This window comes from Triplophysa dalaica, chromosome 23 (genome assembly GCF_015846415.1).
Source record: "Triplophysa dalaica isolate WHDGS20190420 chromosome 23, ASM1584641v1, whole genome shotgun sequence".
NCBI lineage: Eukaryota > Metazoa > Chordata > Actinopteri > Cypriniformes > Nemacheilidae > Triplophysa > Triplophysa dalaica.
The window spans coordinates 17,912,961-17,931,786 of NC_079564.1; the positions used below are offsets into that span (position 1 = coordinate 17,912,961).

At 40.5% G+C, this 18,826-nt stretch overlaps 3 protein-coding genes across 9 annotated transcripts; 1 reads left to right on the plus strand and 2 right to left on the minus strand.

Annotated features, from left to right (window-relative positions):
• Positions 1 to 180: 180 nt before the first annotated feature.
• On the minus strand, positions 181 to 2,472 carry nubp2 (nucleotide binding protein 2 (MinD homolog, E. coli)). Its single transcript, XM_056737991.1, has 7 exons — positions 2,430 to 2,472; positions 1,917 to 2,035; positions 1,644 to 1,842; positions 1,290 to 1,444; positions 1,093 to 1,203; positions 933 to 1,002; positions 181 to 711 (listed from the first exon to the last, which is right to left on the minus strand). The coding sequence occupies exons 1-7, from the start codon at positions 2,449 to 2,451 to the stop codon at positions 575 to 577; spliced, it is 813 nt and encodes a 270-aa protein (XP_056593969.1). The 5' UTR covers positions 2,452 to 2,472; the 3' UTR covers positions 181 to 574.
• A 254-nt stretch (positions 2,473 to 2,726) lies between these two features.
• Positions 2,727 to 8,457, plus strand: spsb3b (splA/ryanodine receptor domain and SOCS box containing 3b). Its single transcript, XM_056737979.1, has 7 exons — positions 2,727 to 2,743; positions 4,589 to 4,683; positions 5,825 to 5,999; positions 6,579 to 6,766; positions 6,865 to 6,967; positions 7,080 to 7,205; positions 7,317 to 8,457. Exons 2-7 carry the CDS (start codon positions 4,591 to 4,593, stop codon positions 7,967 to 7,969), a joined length of 1,338 nt encoding a protein of 445 aa, XP_056593957.1. The 5' UTR covers positions 2,727 to 2,743; positions 4,589 to 4,590; the 3' UTR covers positions 7,970 to 8,457.
• Positions 8,458 to 8,599: 142 nt separating this feature from the next.
• LOC130413041 (crossover junction endonuclease EME1) lies at positions 8,600 to 17,643 on the minus strand. Of its 7 annotated transcripts, none has more exons than XM_056737962.1 (8): positions 16,903 to 17,643; positions 10,662 to 10,783; positions 10,423 to 10,539; positions 10,232 to 10,347; positions 10,048 to 10,108; positions 9,847 to 9,962; positions 9,552 to 9,741; positions 8,600 to 9,469 (listed from the first exon to the last, which is right to left on the minus strand). In XM_056737962.1, exons 1-8 carry the CDS (start codon positions 17,294 to 17,296, stop codon positions 9,314 to 9,316), a joined length of 1,272 nt encoding a protein of 423 aa, XP_056593940.1. In that variant the 5' UTR covers positions 17,297 to 17,643; the 3' UTR covers positions 8,600 to 9,313. The 7 variants fall into 7 exon arrangements, with proteins under 7 accessions (XP_056593940.1, XP_056593939.1, XP_056593937.1 ...); XM_056737961.1 differs by lacking the exon at positions 16,903 to 17,643 and adding an exon at positions 15,411 to 16,529 and having other exon boundaries at positions 10,495 to 10,536; XM_056737959.1 differs by lacking the exon at positions 16,903 to 17,643 and adding an exon at positions 15,411 to 16,529 and having other exon boundaries at positions 10,486 to 10,536.
• Between the last annotated feature and the right edge of the window lie 1,183 nt (positions 17,644 to 18,826).

An 18,826-nucleotide genomic window follows, 5' to 3' on the forward strand; every position in this document is an offset into this window, starting at 1 on the left:
ATTAATCTTATGTCATTCTAAACCCGTATGAGTATATTTCTTGTGCAGAACACAAAGAAAGTATTTAGAAAAATGTTGACAACACTGAACCCCATTGACTTCCATTGTATGAACACAAAATCACTGAGACATTTCTCAAATAATCTTTCCTGACGAAAAACCACAGGGTAAACGACGCAGTTTCAGCATTTGGATGAACTGTTCCTTTAATATTTTTGTAATAATGATTTTGCAAAAGCCTAAAACCACAACTACGTTCAAATATAGTATGACCTTAAATGCATTTTCATCTCTGTGAATCCCTCAGCATTTATTTGAAAGTTACACAAATTTAACACACTATTATTAATACAAATATCTTTTTTTCACTATCACAAAACTGACACATACATCATTTTACAGCTTAGAAATGTCCAGACACTATGCAGACGTTTGCTCTGATGTGTAACTTTTCATTCGCAAATGAATGACAAAAATATGCCGTTGTTTATTAACAGAAGCAAACACTGAACAGAACACATCAGACATGATGGACTTGACTGAATGTGTCACGTGTTGTGTTTACAGTGTTGTCTCAGGACTCCAGGCTGCTCAGGAGAGTCTTTGCTATATCACATATGGCCGTGTATGTGCTGCTTTCTGGAAAGGCCTGCAGGAAGTCTCGGCCCTCTTCTAAACTTGCTGTCAATAACGGGTCCAGCGGTACTGAGCCTACACAAACACACACTTTCAGAATCTTCTTTCAGTCATGACAAAACCAAGCAGTAGATACTCCACCCTGTGCTCATGAACTCATATATCTAGTATCTATATATATAAGGTCTATGAGACTCATAAGCAGGTGAGTATCTGCAGATGATGTGCACTAGTGATGTCACCTAGTCGTGAACACTGGGATAACACAAGTTAAAGTGTAAACCAAACCACATTACCTAGAAACACAGATCCTGTGAGTTTGGCCAGTTCCTCACCTCCACCTTTGGAAAAGATGTTACTGCACTCCTTAAGTCACACAAACACACAAGTGTGATGTCAAAATCAACATTAGAGTATAAAGCAGTTGTCTGTACAGTATGTGGGTATTAAACTCACAGAGCAGTGTGGACACACAAAGCCGCTCATGTTCTCCACGATACCAAGAATCTTCACATCTGTCTTCTTACAGAAGGTGATCTCACGCCTCACGTCACCTGTAGACACTGCCTGACACAACATTTCAGTTCACGTCATTCAGCAGATAAGAGGTTTGAGTTGCAGGTACAGGTACAGCAGAGATGGTGTCTGTTTACCTGTGGTGTAGTGACCAGCACGGCTCCGTCCACTTTGTGTTTGCGCAGCTTCTCAAGCACAGCCAAGTGTTCGTCTGATGTTCCCGGAGGTGTGTCCACTAACAGCACATCTAATTCACCCCACGCCACGTCACTCACAAACTGCCCAATCAGAGCTGACAAAAATAAAAAATACTTTACGTTACAGATGACTTGACAAGAGAGAGGTTATACATTTACATTTATGCATTTGGCAGACACTTTTGTCCAAAGCGACTTATATTGCATTATACTATACACTTTATACGAAGTATGTGCAATCCCTGACCCATGACCTTGTCGTTGCTAACACCATGCTCTAACCACTGTTCACACCTGACTTCTTAGGTCCCCTCCACACAACGGCCTCATCAGGATCCTCCATTAGGAAGCCGATGGACATGAGTGCCAGCTGCTGTTGTGGATCTGCATATACCGGCACCCACCCCGCGTCACACTGATGTACCTCCGGCTTTCCAACCCTCAGCATCCGTGGTATACTGGGTCCACACAAATCCACATCCAGGATACCAACCTGAATCACACACTTATCAAATCACATGTAAAGAGACACTATGAGACAACAGGACATGATGATGGTGTATTTACCTTATGCCCTGAATGTCTGAGCGCCAGGGCCAGTTCAGTAGTAATGGTGCTTTTACCCACTCCACCTTTACCAGACAAAACCAGAACCACGTGCTTCACCTGATCCAGATTTCCTCTCTCTAACAGAGAGATACAGAAGCTCATGTGACATTGTTACCATTCAACAGGCTCACGTAACTAAAGACGTTTCTTTATTTTATTCCAACACTTCATCCAAAAATACGAGGGTTAATCATGGTATATTTAAAGTATCTGATGGCATATCGTTTATTCAGATGTATTTGCATGTGTAACTAAATTACGTGTTTACTTAAATGTTCTTAAACTTAACTTGAATGAATACGTTACAATTGTATCCAAAATATTACCACAGTACGCTCCATGTTTAAAAGGTTTGTTTAACATTAAATGTATTGTTTGTTATGTTGCAGTTATGACAAATTTAATTTAAGGCTGCTTAAAAAGTGAGTATGATGGCTTTACATTTAAACTTTAGATAAAGATCGCACTCACCGCTGTTGTCCATGTTGGTCATTTTACTTCCGCAATGTGAAACGTCATGATGTAGATCCCGCCCATGATTGAACGCTACCAATCAGACACAAGAGCGTAAACCCAACCAGCGAATAGTACATAGGTTATTTTAGTTTTCTTTATTTGTTTATATATATATATATATATATATATATATATATATATATATATATATATTTAAAACACACTTATTATGGGCGATTTACGAACGGGGTTTTTGCGCCCTCAAGGGAAGGAACGCCTCAGTGGTTTTTCTTCGCTCTCAAGAATGTCTAATTCAAGGGCCCTTCAAAGTGAGTAGGGCATGACTATGCCTCGCTATATGTCAAGACTCGCATATTTTCGGACATGTGATCGTATCGGGTTTATGTTGTACTGTAGGTCAGTTAATGTGTCGATTTAACTGTCGTTGAAGGAAAGCCAGCGCTGTGTGATCCTTACTCCAGACTTATTAATGAGGATGTCAGACAGAGCGTCCCGTCTGCCAAATTCTACTATGACTACGGAATGTGTCGGGCATAGTTGTTACGTAGGTTACGTCTAGCCCTAATTAATATTCATGAGCCGTCCCTTCGCAATAGTGTAATTCGTAACAACGGTGCGGTGCGCAGTGTTGTGTTTAGTGTGTATGTAGGTCACAGCGTTGATACATATATATCACTAACAGATCCTCATGGGAACGTGTGTATAAGACGACAGAAGTAAAGTTTACATTTTAACAGGTATTTGAGTTTATGTTTATGTACTTTTTAAAGGTGTTCTAGTTTTTCTCGACTAAAATAATTTGTATGTGTATGTGAGGAAACAGCGTGTATCAGTGGTTTTAGAAGTCTACATACGTAACTATACTCTATAATTTTTTGTTACTTTTAAAAGATTAGGTAATTTTCGATTAGGTAAGGGTTTAATTGTGTGTTAATTCATACTGAAGTGATGGGTGTTGATTATACTGTATATAATCATTTATGCACATAATAACAGCAGAAGGAATTGATCTATTATTTACATTTAAAAAAATATTTAGAAGATTTTATCCAAAGCAACTTGCAAATGATAGAGCGTTTAACCTTTTATTTACAGCCTGAGATTAGAGAATTACTGTAAATTACAGTTGCCATCACGTTAATGTCTTTCATAATCTTGGTTGTAATGAATATGCTGGTTGGACTGGAAATGTGCTGGTGTAAGTGTAATGAAAATCTTGTTTAAATGTATTGCACCATAACGTTTTCCAGAAATAGGCCTACACATCTTCATGGGGCGCAAGGAAATCAGAAAATCCCAGCATACAGCAGTGTCCAAATGTGATGCTTAAATCATAAAAATGGGTTTCTTTCTAAAATGCAGAAAATCCATGCATTGACTATATGGTAATCAGTTGTTAATATTTCACTGTCTTGTCCTCCATTTTACTACAGCAGTGATTTTCTGAGCTAAAAGCTTTGTGCAAGTTTTTTTGCCTCCTTCATTTTTTTACACTCCAAGTTCTCCAGCTACAGCTTGCATACAGAATCTCTGATCAATCCTCAATAAAGATGTGTTTGAATAAATGATGAAGACTGGTTGCTGTTATAGATGGGTCAGTTGGTCGGCTCCGGCTAGTGGAGGAAATCAGGGCAGGAATCTTGTGTTGGATTCACATTATCCATCAATTAGTGAACACCTGCTGCGGTCATGTGTACAACAGGCTTTATTATACACACATTTCTGAAATACAGAAACATTCAACATACAATGTGAACCTACCATGACTAACAAATATCACTTATACGAAAAGACTGAATGAGTGTTGTAAAGCATGTGTGTTCAAGTTGGGTTTGTGTGTGTGTCTGTTTACTCGGTTCCATCCTGGTCTACTAATGTCTGTGTATGTTATTACATTCTTCTGGGTTGTTGTGATAACAGAGAGCGTGTAAATATGAGACTGATCTGAGCAGGTGACTCAGGTTTGTAATTGTATAGCCTCAGAGTGTCCGTCGTGATATATGGAGCAATATGAAGTAGGCTTCGCTTTCAGCACAGCTCAGTCAGAGAAAAAAAAGTACATGCTCAAGTCTGTTGTGTGTAATTTGTCTTTAAACTAAACCTGAGCAAAGAAGCTGAAATAATAACCCCACAGGATTCATTCTGTATTTCAGGAATGTCTTGGAATAAGTATGTTGTTGGTGAAAATGGTGCAGAGGTGACACCAAGCTCCGAAGAGAAACCAGAAGTTGTCAAAGCAGAGATGCACGTGAGTTTTTTACTTTGTCTTAACATGTTGAGTTTATTTTAAATAATTACGAGGCTCGTTGGAATGCTGGATTCTGATTGGCCAGTCGCGACATTAGCAGGTTCGTTATTCCCAGATAACAAACTCTCAAAACTCAAATCATTTTGACAGTTTGTTTAGACAAATAAAAACTGTGACCCTGGTTCACAAAACCACTCTTAAGTAGCATAGGAACAATTTTAGTAAAAGACGAAAATACATTTTATAGCTAAAGTTCAGATTCAAGAGTTTTAAACCGACGTATCTCAGCCAGATATTGTCATATTCTAAAAACTCATACATCAATAGAAATCTTATTTATTCAGCTTTCAGATTATCTAAATATCTCAAATTCGAAAAATGTCTTTTAATGACATGATATGCACAAAACCAAATTGCCTGTTCATGACATTTGAATGTCATTTCTTACCTTAAAACCGAAAGTAAACGGCTATTCCTCGCGGAAGGTCTGCTTCTGTAAAAATGAGCTAATAAAATATTTCAAATTCACATTTCATGTCCAGTTTTTTTCTCATGTGCCAACTAGTAGCTGTCTAATAACTGGGATAAAGTACAAGCAGCCAGCAGTTATCGCTGTAGTGGAGTAGGCGGGGCGAGAGCGTGGTTCGAGACCGGTGAGTAATTGTTAATGAGCGCCAGCTGTGCGCGCACCGGTCTCGAACCACAAAGAAGATCGGGAGCATATAAGAGAACGAGCGACCGGACCGTCGAGGAGAGAGGCACATGTTTTATGGTTGTATGTATGTTTTTGTGATTTGTTTTGTTCGCCGGCGGTCGACGTGAGGGGCAATTATTATTTATATTAAAACTTGATTTAAATGTCTGCCTGTTCCCGCCTCGTTCCTTCCCTACTTTGAATCTTGCTTCAATCGCGAAATAAGCCCCTTTAGTGTGATTACACAGTCAAGGCTTATTTCTGAGATAACAGCCGGCTGCCTGTGCATTACCCCTTACATAACAGGTGTGAGCTTTACATTACTGTACATTAACATCAGAGATTTTAACACGTGTCAGTTCTTCTGTAAATATACTGTCAATCTTAAATGTATTGTTTGTATGTGAGAATGTGTGAGCTGAAACCTGTCTTGTGATTGTGTGTCAGTCAGAGACGGAGGTTTCTGGAGGGTACGAGGCAGTAATGGTGAGTGTGCCAGCTGAAATGCCACCTGTGGTGCCCGTGACGGGCGAGTCATTCTGCAAGTGTCCAGCTCAAACTGAACTCAACTCGGACAACCACATCAATCCCAACATCTGCACCTGTGGAGAGGAAGAACAAGGTGAAAAATATTGTATGATGGAATCTATTGATATGGGCAAATTGACATGAAAATGTCAACCTCACCATAAAAAATCTAGTTTTTACCAAAGTTTTTTAAGTATACTCACAGCACAGATATCAACATCTGCTGGCTCAAATACCTAGGATTGTCACATCGGTGCATATTTCTCATAAATGGGCACATGGAAATTGAAGAGGCATTCCTTCTGCATTTGTTGTGTATAATTGTGTAACGTTTAGTGCATTTTAATTCACAGAAATACTAAAAAGGTTTTTTGTCTCCCCAAAACCTTGTATATTCCATTAATGATGCATGTTTATTTCCCTTTTTAATAATATAAGACTTGTGCATAGACTGATATTTTTCTTTTTGTGTCACATCCATAACGCTGGAAATTCCCACATACCATTTCATATTTCAATTTGTGCATATTTAATTTATTGCAAATAATAAAATCTCTCAAAATATTATAGAATTTTAAACTTAAAAGGTTGATATTAAAACGATTATTGATAATATTATTTTAACTCTATACATATACTGTATAAATTGTGTTTGTTTGTTATTATGCTGAAGGATGTGATTGGGTGTGGGATAAGGAAAGTAAATCCTACGGAGCGTATCTGAGCTGCTCTGACCGGATGGTGAGCTTTCATTCAGAGTACAGCTGTGGAACGGCCGCCGTCCGGGGCTCTCGTGCGCTCAGTGATGGACAGCATTTCTGGGAGATTAAAATGACATCACCCGTCTATGGAACAGATATGGTGATTTGTTAATGTTCAGTTAATAAACTAGTCATACAATTAAGTCATCACATGCTTTTTTTCAAAGGAATTTTATGATGCGTGTATGTTATGAGCAGATGGTTGGTATCGGTACATCAGAAGTGAATCTGGATCAGTTCAGACACAGTTTCTGCGGTATGCTGGGCACAGATGAAGACAGCTGGGGTCTGTCATACACAGGTGGGTTCAGAGGTCATGTGACCCTAAATAGAACACATGCAATTTTTGCATTATAGGTTTACATTGTTTTGTGTGTTTGTGCATTTCTTCACTTGCATTCATTACGGTTTAGGTCAGCTCCACCATAAGGGGTCAAAAGTGAACTTCTCCTCACGCTTCGGTCAGGGTTCTATCATCGGGGTTCACCTGGACAACTGGCATGGCACACTTAGCTTCTACAAGAACCGCCGATGCATTGGTAAGACACGCAGGAAAGATGGTATCTGGGTAAAAGCCAGAAATTTTGATTTGTCTCATCATCACTATCATCAGACCTTTAACTATCCTTCTGCTCTTTTCTTTCTGTCAGGTGTTGCAGCCACACATTTGCAGAACAAGCGTCTTTATCCGATGGTGTGTTCAACTGCAGCCAAGAGCAGCATGAAACTGATCCGCTCGCACTCAACACACACCACCTTACAGTATCTGTGCTGCACACAGCTGCGCAACATGCTGCCCGACTACGCAGACACTCTGCGTATGCTGCCGTTACCCCCGGGTCTGCGTCTGCTGCTGTTTAACCAGCTGGGATGGGTGCTGAGCCTGGGCCTCGGTTCTTACCACAGTAAAGAGGAGTTTTACCGTGGTTCTACATCCTGTCTAGATGATGCATGTCATCAAGACTCCGCCTCCGTAATGGATGTCTGCTGTTACCTTGATACCTTCACACCCTCTGACCACGCCCTCTGCTGTGGCCCTGCCCTCGTCTCTGACCACACCTCCCTGTGTGACCCAACCCATCATCATGTATCTGCTGTCTGTCAATTATGTGACACTTGTCTGCCTCATCTCTGTGGAAATGGCCCCAGTTCTTATCCAATCCCTGAGTCATGCAGTCTCTGCCCCGCCTCCAGTGTTCCAGGACACACCACGCTTTTGCCTGACTCCACTTCTGATAGCGAATCAGAACAATTCTTTTCAGATTTAGAGGCGTACCAAAGAAAACGCTGTCGCTGGACATAAAAGAGAAAATGTTTACATAAAAACAGATCAGAGAATCGGGAAAATCCTTATTTACTCATCCTTGTGAAATCAATATGACTTTCTTCTGCAAATTTACTCTGGGCTTTTACATAATTTATCTTCGTAAAAGCCCGGAAGATGTGCAGATATAACAATATTCAATCAACACAAATTTCTCAGTAGTTTGCTTATTAGTTAATTTTCAGTGCCAATGTTTCTTGTCATGTGACTTTGTCTTATACGTCGTAAAAAGAATTGAGGATATATTCAGGTTTATGTTCGTTTTTTATTTTTAAAGGTCATTTTTTGGCCCATGCCCATTAAACAAATGAGGCTGAGGTCACTGCCATGTCAAATGATGATATCACTGAATGCAGCAGATCAATACCTGAAGTGTTACTGGATTATATTTTGTACCAGACATCTTATTTTCTTTTACGACAGTTTGAGTATTTCATGGATTGATTCTGTATTTATTCACTCAACTTTTATTTATTAGTTCAATTTTCCTGCGGTTAAGATTTGATTATGGCTTTTTGTACTCACTATATGAGTGAATACATTTTGTGATGTTTTGCATGTTTTTCTTACTGATCTGAAACCAAAATAAACTAAAGGCATAATCGCATATGTTTTTTCTTAGAATCAAATTTATTATTATTTTAGTTTGTGGTAATGTGATATCTAATTTAAAAGGGGTCATATGGCACGAACACGTGTTTTTCTGTGTCTTTGGTGTGTTATATGTTGCCCATGCATGTATTGGTCACATACAATTGCAAAAATTAAAGTGTCAGAACAAAAGATGCATTCTATCTAAAAGCGAATGCTCACCCAGACCTGCCTGAAATGCCTTGTGTAACCACCCCCCCCCACAAATCTATGTCAGTTAGTTGACAAAGACCGCCCAAATCTATACACAAGTAAGGTGTGTGTACCTGTCAGTACAATTGCTATGGAACCTGATGTTCCAAATATGGTAAGAAGCGCTACATTTCTGTCACACGCTTGCAGTAGTTTTTGAACCTTAAATCATGTTTACACATTTAATTACATCTTAAACCAATTATAATATTCGTTTTAGACGTGTCATATGACCTCTTTAAGTGGCAGCAAACTCATCATCAAAACTAATCACACAATCCCAGTCAATACACATACTGATCAAATTTAAACACTGAATGCACTCCTGAGTTCTTATATTCAATTTCAAACATAATCAATGTTCTCAATGACAGAAGTTTCAAACTGTGATGACTGGCACCAATGAGTTTGTATTTAACAGTCAGTTATTTTAAAGTGCAGAATGTGCGATTTCTCCAACAATTCCAATTAGTCTCAATTTTAATCCAGCAGGAGATGAGGATTCTGGGAAGTAAGTAGGCGATGTATACGCCCTGAGACATCAGGACCGACACGCCTCTCTTTGACCCCGCCTCCCACAATGAGATCGGCCAACAGCCTGCGACTCTCCTCCTCAGACGGCAGCTCTTCATAGGCCTGTTGACACACACAGAGACTGAAAGTTAATAATAAAAAGCGATACAGTACAATGTATCAGATGTGTCTCACAACCCATGACCTGCAGTAGGAGTGAAGCTGAGGGGTAGGCGGTTGTCACAGCTTTGGCCGTGGGTACACTGACGCGGTTCAGCTGCTGTATCTGACGCGTCCACACCTGAGCGAGACCACGGCCGTCTCTGTCCACCCGCACACCTCCTGACCATGAGCCGTCCATGCAGAAGCCCAGCTCGGGATCGCCGCACAACGCTCTGAGAACATACACAACAAATCACAGTCATTATGAACTGGTTGTCTTAAAACACGATGTTCATGTTTATTCTTATTCACTCGCAGTAAATTTGTGTGAAACTCACTTGTAAGGTCTCTTGGATAAAGCTTTGGTAACAGCGATCACATGATCAGTCACTTCCTCCCAGCCAAACAGGAAGTGAACAGCCACATTCCAATAAAGCTGGAGGTGAACCAATAGCTGCTCATCAGAGAAATAGAAAATATTGTCACATCGCTGCAGCTGTAGCTTTACAGATGAGAATACATGAAGGTTTTGATCGGACCTCTTCTGTCTCCAGATGATAGAAGTGAGAATCGACATCATCTTCATCCCATGATCCTCCTCTGTACACAAAAACACACACAAATATACACAGTAATCTATCCAGTGACTTTCTATGAGATTATCATTAATCATTGAAAATGGAATTGTTTTTGCAAAAACTCTATAAAAGGTAGTTTCTACACCTTTCGTGTTGACCCGTCACTAGAATCGTGACAACTTTCCCAGACACTCTGTTGAAGTATTCAGAGAGTCGTTGGAACAGTGACTCCGCCCCCTTTATCATCTCACCAGTGGGAGCCTGAGAAATGAAAAATATTTGTCTACAAGGCAACAAAACATATAAACAAAATAGGATGCAAGTTAAATGACTGACCAACTGATTGGTGTTTTTGTTATGTGATGTCACTATGTCATGAAAGTCATTCTGGGAGATCACCATCAGAACCTGATCTTCTTCAACAGCTCCATTTTCATCCTCTTCCTCACCCTGCTGTTTACACACACACACACACACACATACATAAATGTGAGAGATGCAAAGGTGATAACACACATCTGCTTGACCTCTGTTGAACTGACAGACTCAAGTACCAGTCTGATTTAAAGTCTAACCTGAAGGGCCTGTCGTGTCCACCTGACGCTGTTGTGAAGTCCCTGATCCTCAATACGGCTCCTCCAAGACAAACCATCAAGAGTCTTGAGCAAAACGTCACAGCCTACATCCTGTAACAACACTACACAGAGACAACTCTGTAAAACTACTGTATATTCACTTAGATAGAGAGAGAGAGAGAGAGAGAGAGAGAGAGAGAGAGAGAGAGAGAGAGAGATAGATAGAGAGAGAGAGAGAGAGAGAGAGAGAGATAGAGAGAGATAGAGAGAGAGAGAGAGATAGAGAGAGAGATAGAGAGATAGAGAGAGAGAGAGAGATAGAGAGAGAGAGATAGAGAGAGAGAGATAGAGAGAGAGACTTTGACTTTACACACACTTTATTAAACCATCTATTAGCATTTGTGTTGTCTTACTTATCACAAAACAATCTATTCAAAAGACATCAAAGGGGAAGAATGGAAGGAAAATAAACGTATAAAATGCATAAATAATTGAATTAAAAGTAATATATATATATATATATATATATATATATTAAAAGGAAAAAAAAAACACTTTGAACATCACCAATGAAACAATATCTCTCCATCTTCACAAAGTGACACTATAGCACCATTTACACACCATTTGAATTCAAATTCAAGCAAGTTATTAGTCATTTGAAAAAATCTGTGCTCCACCCTTATTCTTGATTCCACCAAAGCAGTAAATAATTTAAGAACATCCACGTTTCGCCCTTCAGCAGCTAGCCTGCCAGACTTCCATATGGCTAGTTTGGCTTGCCCAGTAATGAAGTTAGCCACAGTACACTGTCGTATGTATGCTCGTGAGTACTTGCACCCAAAAACAAAAAGTACCTTGTTAAAAACAAAACCCAAATTACAGATTAATCTTTCTAACAGAGTAAATAGCGATACCAGTCTAAAACACTCTGTGAAAACATGGAAAACAGATTCCAAAGCAGGACAGAAAGGGCAACCTGATGAAACATCTGCATTAAACTTGGAGACGTGAGTGTTGGTGGGCAACGCACAATGCATTATCCTCCACTGTAAATCTCCTGACCGTTTAGGAAGAGGACCCTTGTAGAAAATCCTCCAAGAAGGAGAGATATCCGAGGAAACATTTAAAAATTCTCTCCATTTTGTGTCACATCTGTTTTGGATGACATCAAAATAATCAGCTTTAATGCAAATCTGATAGAGGTCTCTTTTACCAGCAACCTGAAAATCAACTTCTAGTAGCCTAGCAAATGTCAGCAGTTTTCCAGCCCGATCATCTGCCGTAAAAATCCTTGGAGAAACAATAAGCTTTGGGAAGGAAACCATGGAAGGACCCCCAGACAGAAAACTGCTTACAAACAAGCGGAGTGTTGAAGGAAAAGCTGCTTTCAAAACGCTTACAAACCGCTCAATGGTTCTGACTGACCTAAAACCTGTTTGATTACAAATGTCTACCATTGACCTCCATGTTTTAGATGAAATGTCAATTAAATCAGAAACTTTAGTCAACCCTTCGTCCATGAAGGTTTTAATAATTGTCTTGGATGTGCAAGTATTACCACTTAAAAAAGAGTTAAAAAACAGTGGTTCATCAAGACCGAAATGATGGTTTTCCTGACGAAGTAGCTTAAAAACGGACCAGGAATTTAGAACAGAAGCATAGAAATTTATATCAGATGAGTAACCATCACCGTGATAGGACATTAAAAAAAGCTGTCTATCAAGACCGAACCCACCAAAAGTTCTAAGCAAAGTCAGACCGAAAGCCACCCATGGTTTGAATTCCACTGGGTAAAGTAGGTTTTGAGCTGTCTTTAGCCTCATAGCTTTCACCTTGGCTGCTAAATCAATCAGCCCCTGACCACCTTCGGCAACCGACAGATAAAGGATCGCAGGGGGAAGCCAGTGGTACCCGTCCCAGAAAAAATCCACAAAAGTCTTCTGCAATTTTTTTAACAACCCTTTTGGTGGGTCCAGAACATTAAGGCGATGCCACAACATAGAGGCTGCTAGGTTATTGACAATAAGCACCCTTCCCCTGTATGACAGCTGAGACAGAATCCATCTCCATCTTTGCAAACGTCCACATACTTTTTCAACAATATCCTCCCAGTTCTTCAGATTATAATGATCTGTCCCAAGAAAAACTCCCAGCACTTTGAACCCCTCCAAGCACCAGGAGCAGTGCTGAGGAAGTACAGGAGGGCCTCTACCTTCCCAGTCACCCAGTAAGAAAGAAGCACTCTTTTGCCAGTTTATCCGAGAGGAGGAGGCTTTCTGGTAGGCCTCAAGAGATTCTCTCAATTCCTTAACATCCTCAGCTGATCTGATAACAACAGTGACATCATCAGCGTAGGCACTAAGTCTCACAGTCACTGAATTTGAGGTTATTGGGCACGCTATTGATACACCACCCAGCTTGTTTCTTAGAGCTACCAGTAGTGGTTCAATGGCAACAGCATACAAAATACCTGAGAGACCACACCCTTGTCGTATACCTCTGCTTACTTTAAATGGTCTCGTAAGGGAGTCATTAATTTTTAGTATGCTATAAATATCTGTGTACAGCAGTTTGACATAAGCAATAAAAGACGGACCAAATCCAAACGCTTTAAGACACTTAAAAAGAAAGTCATGATCAACCCGATCAAAGGCCTTCTCTTGGTCCAAGGAGACAAAACCAATGTCGAGCTTATGTGCTCTGGCAAAAGAGATCATGTCTCGAATCAAAAACAGATTATCAAATATAGTTCGTTCTGGGATGCAATATGACTGGTCAGTATGAATCACAGAAGAAATATAAAGTTTAATCTTGTTGGTTAAAGCCTTAGAGAGTATTTTATAATCTGTTCCGAGTAATGATACGGGGCGCCAACATCTGATGTCTTCAAGATCGCCCTTCTTTGGTAGTAGGGTGATCACAGCTCTCCGTAGGCTCACAGGTAGTGTACCTCTATTAATGCTCTCCATGAACACCGAAAACAAATCCTTTCCAATGACTGGCCAAAAGCGAGTATAAAAATCAGCATTTAATCCATCCAAACCCGGGGCTTTACCTGATGACAGTTCTTGAGCAGCTAAAGATACTTCATCAAAAGTCAACAGTTTATCAAGCTTAGATTTCTCCTCTTTTGAAAGCTGAGGTAAATCCTGAAGGAGAAGGTCCGTCATCTCCTTGTCACAGGGTTCAGCCCGATAAAGATCCTCATAAAAACGAAGTGCGTGTGATTTGATGTCATTTTCATCAGTAACTTTTCCCCCTTCCGGCAGTTTCAAACAGTTCAGGGTTTTCTTATCCACCGTCTTCCTCTCCAGATTGAAAAAAAAGGATGTTGGGGCATCTATGTTATTAAAATTTAAAAATCTTGCTCGAAGCAGTGTCTCCTGGGCTCTATCCTCGAACAGATTCCGCAGCAGACGCCTATTTCGTTCCAAGGCTTCTGTAGTATCCACACGGTCTCCTTCAAAGTTGAGTTGAAGGATTTCTTGTTCAATTTGGGTCATCTTCTCATCTAGTATACTTTTGTTGTATGCAGAATATCTCTGACAAAACATTTTAATTTGGATTTTGCCAATGTCCCACCACTGGCTCAGAGACTTATATTGCGTTTTTCTCTCTCTCCAGACCTCCCAGAAAAACGTGAAAGAGTGCACAAAGATGTGGTCTTGCAATAGCCTACAATTAAATTTCCAATAAGGGTGTTTAAAGGTGCTCTGTGCAGTGGTGACGCTAACAGACAGAAAATGATGATCTGATAAAGCCGTGGGGAAAATACTGCTATTAAAGAACTTATCTCTAGCAGTTTTCTGCACATAAATTCTATCTAGCCTTGCACCAGATATCATATTTGAGTTCATTCTCAGCCAGGTGTATTGTTTAACCTGGGGGAAAGATTCCCTCCAAACATCTACAAGATCATGGTATGTGATCAAAGCCCTAAGCACATCAGCTGATTGACTGTGGGGTTCAGCATGGTTCCTATCTAAAGTGTGATCCAAAGTGCAATTAAAATCCCCAGCAAGAACAATAATCCTATCATGAGGAACATTACTTAATACAGTCTTAAGCTCATCAAAAAAAGAAATGCGTTCTGGCCCAGTGTTAGGAGCATAAACATTGATAAAAGAAAAGTTGACCCCTTGAATTGTTGTATCGACTCTCAGCAGGCGACCAGAAATCATCTCAACAACATTTATAGGTTGACCTTTAATCTCAGGTGCCATTAGTATTGCAACCCCTGCACTCACACTGGAGCCATGACTCAGTATAGCCTGCCCCTTCCACTCACTCAACCACTGTATCTGATTATTAACATCAGTGTGTGTTTCTTGAAGAAAAACTACACTAATGCTCTTTAGCATTAAATAATCAAAAAGACTGGTCCGTTTAACAGCATCACGACACCCATTGATATTTAAAGAGCCAAGTCTCAACGGTGCCATGACAAATAAAATGGAATAAACACTGAGAAATAACAGTACACAGAAGTACGCCTGAGATGAATATACAGAATTCATTTTTTGCCATGTAAATTCAAAGAGCTTCTAACATTACTCAGCAGCTTCTTAAGACGGTACCGTTTGGGTTTATCAAGCTCATCTTACGTGGCCTTTTTCATAGCCAAAGTACAGGACGCCAGAAACAGTTTTAAATCTGGAAAATATGACTGTATTTTGGGTTTACGATGCCCCTTCGTAGCATCAAGAAATTTATTAATTTGCTGTACAGAGTAAAATATGATCTTACCTCCAGAAGCCAATTCTGAATACATGGTGTCATTTTCAGTGGTCTCAATATCCTCATATTCATTGTCCAAATCTTCATTTTGTGACTCTAAATCCATTAGCTCCTGAGATGAGATATCCTCTTGGCTTTGCTTTAATAAGTCATCGGTGGTTTCGGTAACAGTTTTGTCAAGTTTCCTTTTTTCTTTTCTATTAAGCGCCTCGGTCTCGGGCACAGGCTGCGAGAGTACTCGGCTAACATCTGCCGGCGGTACAGCGGGGATATGACTCGGCCCAGGCGCCTCTTCAGCAGCCTTTAGGCCGTCTTTAGAGGGAACCTGCCCCGGTCTCTCCTCGGGTGAATCACCCGGCGCGGAAAGCGCATCAGCCGGCTGGGGTTGTGAAGCCACAGCGGCCGCAGCGGCATCCTCGCCCGTCACTCGCTCACTGTTCTCCGCCTCAGCAGCTCGAGTCACATCAGACACCGCCGGCCTGTCCCGATTCGGGCATGTTTGCCTGATGTGTCCAAAAGCACCACAGATAAAACATCTCATGGAATCAGAGCTAATGAATATAGTGTAATCCTTGCCATCAATGTTCAGTTTAACAGACAGATTTAATGAATCGCTCTGAGGATTTAAGATCATGAAAGCCTGACGGCGGAAAGACATAACATGCTTAATTTGGGGGTTTTTACATCCAAGCGGAATCATTTTTATAGGACTCACTATTTTTCCATACCTCTGGAGTATTTGCTCTAAACGGTCGTTTTTTACAAAAGGGGGGACATTTGATAACACAACTTTTTTCGATGGGCTTGATAAAGGCAAAACGGGTACAAAAGTATCTTTGATTATTAATCCAGATTCAATTAGATCATCCACCATTTGACTTTCACTCAAAAATATTACAATGGCCTTATTCATGCGGGAGGCCGATCTGATATGAGCGCCTCCGACCGCCGCACTCACGGCTATCAGACAATCCTCCACAGATACCGCGGCGTCGGGCATACATTTGCAACCATGCCCGAGCGTCAGCCGCGAGAAATCTCTCACATCCGACCCCATTACCCCACCACGCTGACCGAAGTCAGTAATGTTACACCTTATTACCCTACCTACACTAGCTGAAAAATATTAATAAAAACGGAAAAGAAAAGATAAGATATACTCGAAATACTCTCACTCACACCAAACGACTCCTTCCACTCGCTTCCAGCATTCACTCAGAGAGAGACAGAGAGAGAGAGAGAGAGACAGAGAGATAGAGAGAGAGAGATAGATAGATAGAGATAGATAGAGATAGAGAGAGAGAGATAGAGAGAGAGAGAGAGAGAGAGAGAGAGAGAGATAGAGAGAGATAGATAGAGAGATAGAGAGAGATAGAGAGAGAGAGAGATAGATAGATAGAGAGAGAGAGAGAGAGAGAGAGAGAGAGATAGATAGATAGAGAGAGATAGAGAGAGAGAGATAGAGAGAGAGAGAGAGAGAGAGAGAGAGATTGTCTGTCACCTTCATGAATGTGGATTGTGAGACTCTTGATGATGTTTTCTGGTTTTAACAGATTGGTTCTCTCCGCTGCCTCTTTTCTCTTCCGTTGCTCCTGTAGTTTCTGCTCTTTGCTTCTCTCTCTTTCCTCTCTCCGTTTCTCTCCGGCAGCTTTTCTCTTCTGTCGGTCCTCCTGCAGCTCCTCCCGTGTTCTCCTCTTCCTCCTGCCGGGGCTCTTCACCTCACCTGTCCGCTCATCGGAGCTCCCGCCTGGGGGTGAAATGCTGGTTTTATCCGCAACACACACAGAGTTCGTGTCTCGATCGAGGTTTACACTTAAAGATGCTGATTTATTTTCAGTACTCTCATTCTCTGAATCTGATATTTCCCATGTGTGTGCTCTCTTTAAAACGGACATTTTTAAATCATATTATGTAACTCATTAGGGGGCGCGGTGGCTTAGTGGTTAGCACGTTCGCCTCACACCTCCAAGGTTGGGGGTTCGATACCCGCTTCCGACTTGTGTGTGTGGAGTTTGCATGTTCTCCCCGTTCCTCGGGGGTTTCCTCCGGGTACTCCGGTTTCCTCCCCTGGTCCAAAGACATGCATGGTAGGTTGATTGGCATCTCTGGAAAAATTGTCCGTAGGGTGTGAGTGCGTGAGTGAATGAGTGTGTGTGTGTGCCCTGCGATGGGTTGGCACTCCATCCAGTGTGTATCCTGCCTTGATGCCCGATGACTCCTGAGATAGGCGCAGGCTCCCCGTGACCCGAGGTAGTTCGGATAAAGCGGTAGAAAATGGATGGATGGATGGATGGATGGATGTAACTCATTATAATTATGTATATCCTTTTAATTGATGTTGAATCTTGTTATTATTTAATGCACACTTTGACGTTTAAACGTCAATGTCTCGCTGTGTTGTTGCCAAGCTGTGTGTGAATGTGTTAATAAGTACGAGACGACGAGAGGGACAATTCTCCTAAGAACGCGTTTCCAAAATTATTAAAATGATGGAAAAATCAGTCGGTTCGTTTACGTTTAGATTCGACCGCGGTGTTTAGAGCCTTATGTCAACTGGCGATAGTATTAAGGCTTCAAAATCCATTAATGGTGTGCTAGCTTTTAAAGATTGTCAAAAGACAATACGTCTAAAAATTGTAGTTTGTTTGATATTTCAAATCCTGCGGTAAGGCGACGAATTATTTAACGTAATGAACCGGTGTTCTGTCAAATTTTGCTACCTCCATACAAAACAGGACTAACCCCTCCCCAGCTTGTCAACTTATCCTTAGTATTATACCAAACACAGGGCTCTCAAGTTTTATCCAAAGTTTGAGAGGTTTCAGCAGCGGCCCTTCAGCTCCACCCAATTCTCTCAAGGTTTTCTAGCAGTTCAATATTACTATCGTTATAATTGACCAATTTTTTACAAATTGATAAATATGGTATAAATCAAATGAATCTGAATAAAAGATAATTAATTTTAAAATTATGTATCAAAAATAAAAAATAGATTTGGCCTCAAACAAGCAGTGCTCAATGTAACCTACATACTGTACACATACAGCAGGATTGCAGGACTTATGTCAAGATGTGTGTGTAAAACACTACTAAAATGTTATCAGAGGGCTCTGCTTTAGGAGATCTTAGCATAGCTGATAATATAAGGTATAATGTAGCCTACATCATTTAATGTGTGTTGTCTTTTATATGTATTGTCTTTAAGTGTGTTAAATATGTGCCGTATTTACACCAATATTACATAATGTAAGATTAATGTAATTTATTGTAATTTAATATACATTAAACATGGGTTTAAGACAAAAACAAACAGATCTCATCCCCATTGACTCCTGTATTTATTTTCCATATATGGCAGTTATAGGGATGAGATCTGTTTGGTCACTGACATTCTTCCAAATACATTCCTTTTTGTTAAGCAAAAC